Source organism: Lagopus leucura, unplaced genomic scaffold (genome assembly GCF_019238085.1).
Source record: "Lagopus leucura isolate 7727_CA_CO unplaced genomic scaffold, USGS_WTPT01 Super-Scaffold_100024, whole genome shotgun sequence".
Lineage (NCBI taxonomy): Eukaryota > Metazoa > Chordata > Aves > Galliformes > Phasianidae > Lagopus > Lagopus leucura.
Window position 1 is genome coordinate 4688733 of NW_024962276.1, and position 2119 is coordinate 4690851.

Genomic DNA, 2119 nt, shown 5'->3' on the forward strand with positions numbered 1-2119 from the left:
CCCCCCCCTCAGGGATGCAGACACACGAACAGACACACAGACTGGTGATCCCCCCAACTCCCCACCGCGCCGGCAACACTCACCGAGCAGCAGCAGCGAACAGAGGCAGCAGAGCAGAGCGGCCGGCCCGGGGAGCATCTTCTCCAGAGAGCCCATGTTGAGGTGTTGAGGTGTTGGGGTGGTGGCGGGGGGGGGGGGGGGGAACAGCGATAGGAGGGCGGGGGGCAGCCAGGCCCTGAACCCCCCTTCTAACCCCCCCCCACCCGCTTAAAAAATAATAATAATTAAAAAATCCAAAGCCAGCACCAAAAAACCCGCAGAAATCCCCTAAATCCAACCACGTGCGAACCAGCGGCAGCAGCCAAGGGTGGGATTGGGGGTGGGGGGGGGAAAAGGGGGGTACTCGGTGTGCCCCCCCCCCCGGGGGGGGGGCCGGGGGCCCCCCCGCCCCGGCCCCCCCCCCCCGCCCGGCCGCGGCCCCCCCCGCGCCGGGGGGGGGCCCCGGGCCGGGGGGGGGCCCCCCCCCCCTTCTTCCTCCTCTTCTTCCTCCTCTTCCTCTTCAGGATCCAGGGGGGAGAAGAGCACGTGGACCCCCACCCCCGGAGAAAAAATCAAAGCAAATCAAAGCTGTGCCGGTGAAGGATGATGCTGCAGGGCTAGCGAGCCGCCGGCCCCCCCCAGTGCACAATAAAATAATATAGATAGATAAGATGTCCAAATCTCAGCTTTCCGAAAAGAAAATCGGAATTAAAGCGTTCCCACCGCGAGTAAAACAAGATGGGAAAAAAGAAAAGAAAAAAAAAGAAGGCGATAATAAGGATAATTTTAAAAAAAGAAGAAGAAGAAAAATACTGAAAAACAAGAGGGTGAATAATTAATCCGAGGCAGATGCAATCAATTAATCAGCGGTGGCGGAGTCCCCGCATCCGAAGGCAAAGTTTGGGGGGAGCGGAGCCGGGGGGGTCGGGGCTGGGAGCGGGGAGACCCGGCCATGGGCGTGCAGATGGGGGGGTCCCCGCTGTCCCCCACCCCCGCCTCCGGGTTAAAGAAGAAGGAGTGCCCTGCTCGTAAAGAAAAATAATACAGAGGGGAGCGGGAGTCGTGCAGCAGTTTGGGGGGGCTCTGCACTTCTCCCCCCTCCCGGCCCCCGTGGCCGCTCGGCCGGAGCCGCATCGGGCTCCGGTGGGTGCCAGCGGGGGGAGGTGCCTTCCTCCTCCCCCTCCTCCTCCTCCTCCTCTTCCTCCTCCCCCTCCTTGGGTGAGGGGGTGGGAGCAGAGCGGAGTCCCGCTCCTGCTGCTGTGCTGTGCTGTGCTGTGCTGTGCTGCGCTGCGGTGCGATGCGATGAGATGCGATGCGATGTGATGCAGCCCCCGATCCCCCAACCCCGCTTAGCGAACAGCCTCCCAGCCGAACCCCCCCCCCGCCCCTGTGTGCAGTGGGGGGGCTGCAGAGCCCTCCCAGCCATCCCTTCTCTGCTGTCTAGGGGAGTGAGGGCATCCCATCTCCCCAGGGTGAAGAGGAGCCACTGGGGTTGACTGCGGACCCCCCCTCCCAGTGCTCCCCATGGCTGAAGGATCCCTGCAGCTTCCCCCGGTCCCTTCTGCCTCGCGCACTGGGAGCAGTTCCCAAAGGATTCGGAGATGCTGGCAGCACAGCTGGGCAGGGATTTCCCTCATCCCGGTGGGGAAAATGGAACTTGGGGGAACACGCCCAAGGAATGCACAGTGCCAACTGGAATGTTCAGGGACCCCAAAATGAGGGCTGGGAGCAGCTCCTCCATCCCCACACCCCATCTCCACACCCCATTCCCAGATCCCAGTGCATCTGCAGGAGGTGGTGCTGAGTTTGCAGCGTGGAAACCCCACCATCTCCCACTCTTTCTCTCCTTCTCCATCCCATTGGCACTGGTGTAGGGCTGGAGCTGCACAGACCACACTCCACTCCCACCGTCACACCCCCATGCTGTGACCCCTCACATGCCTCCCATGTCCCCTCCCTCACATTTCCCACCTCCCCCCCATTATGCTCCCATCCTTCCTCCTCCACCACCATATATTTCCCCATCTCCCTCCACCAGGAAATATTGGCTGGCGTGCTCATCCTGGAAGCCTCATTTATA

At 62.0% G+C, this 2119-nt stretch overlaps 1 protein-coding gene across 1 annotated transcript in view; it reads right to left on the reverse strand.

Moving 5' to 3' along the window:
- Positions 1 to 162, reverse strand: part of TMEM132E (transmembrane protein 132E) — an 18362-nt gene extending 18200 nt beyond the window's left edge. Inside the window, exon 1 of the mRNA XM_042879765.1 lies at positions 84 to 162. Within this exon, the coding sequence (XP_042735699.1) occupies positions 84 to 156 (73 nt within the window). The 5' untranslated portion in view covers positions 157 to 162. The remainder of the gene's footprint in view (positions 1 to 83) is intronic.
- Positions 163 to 2119: the final 1957 nt, after the last annotated feature.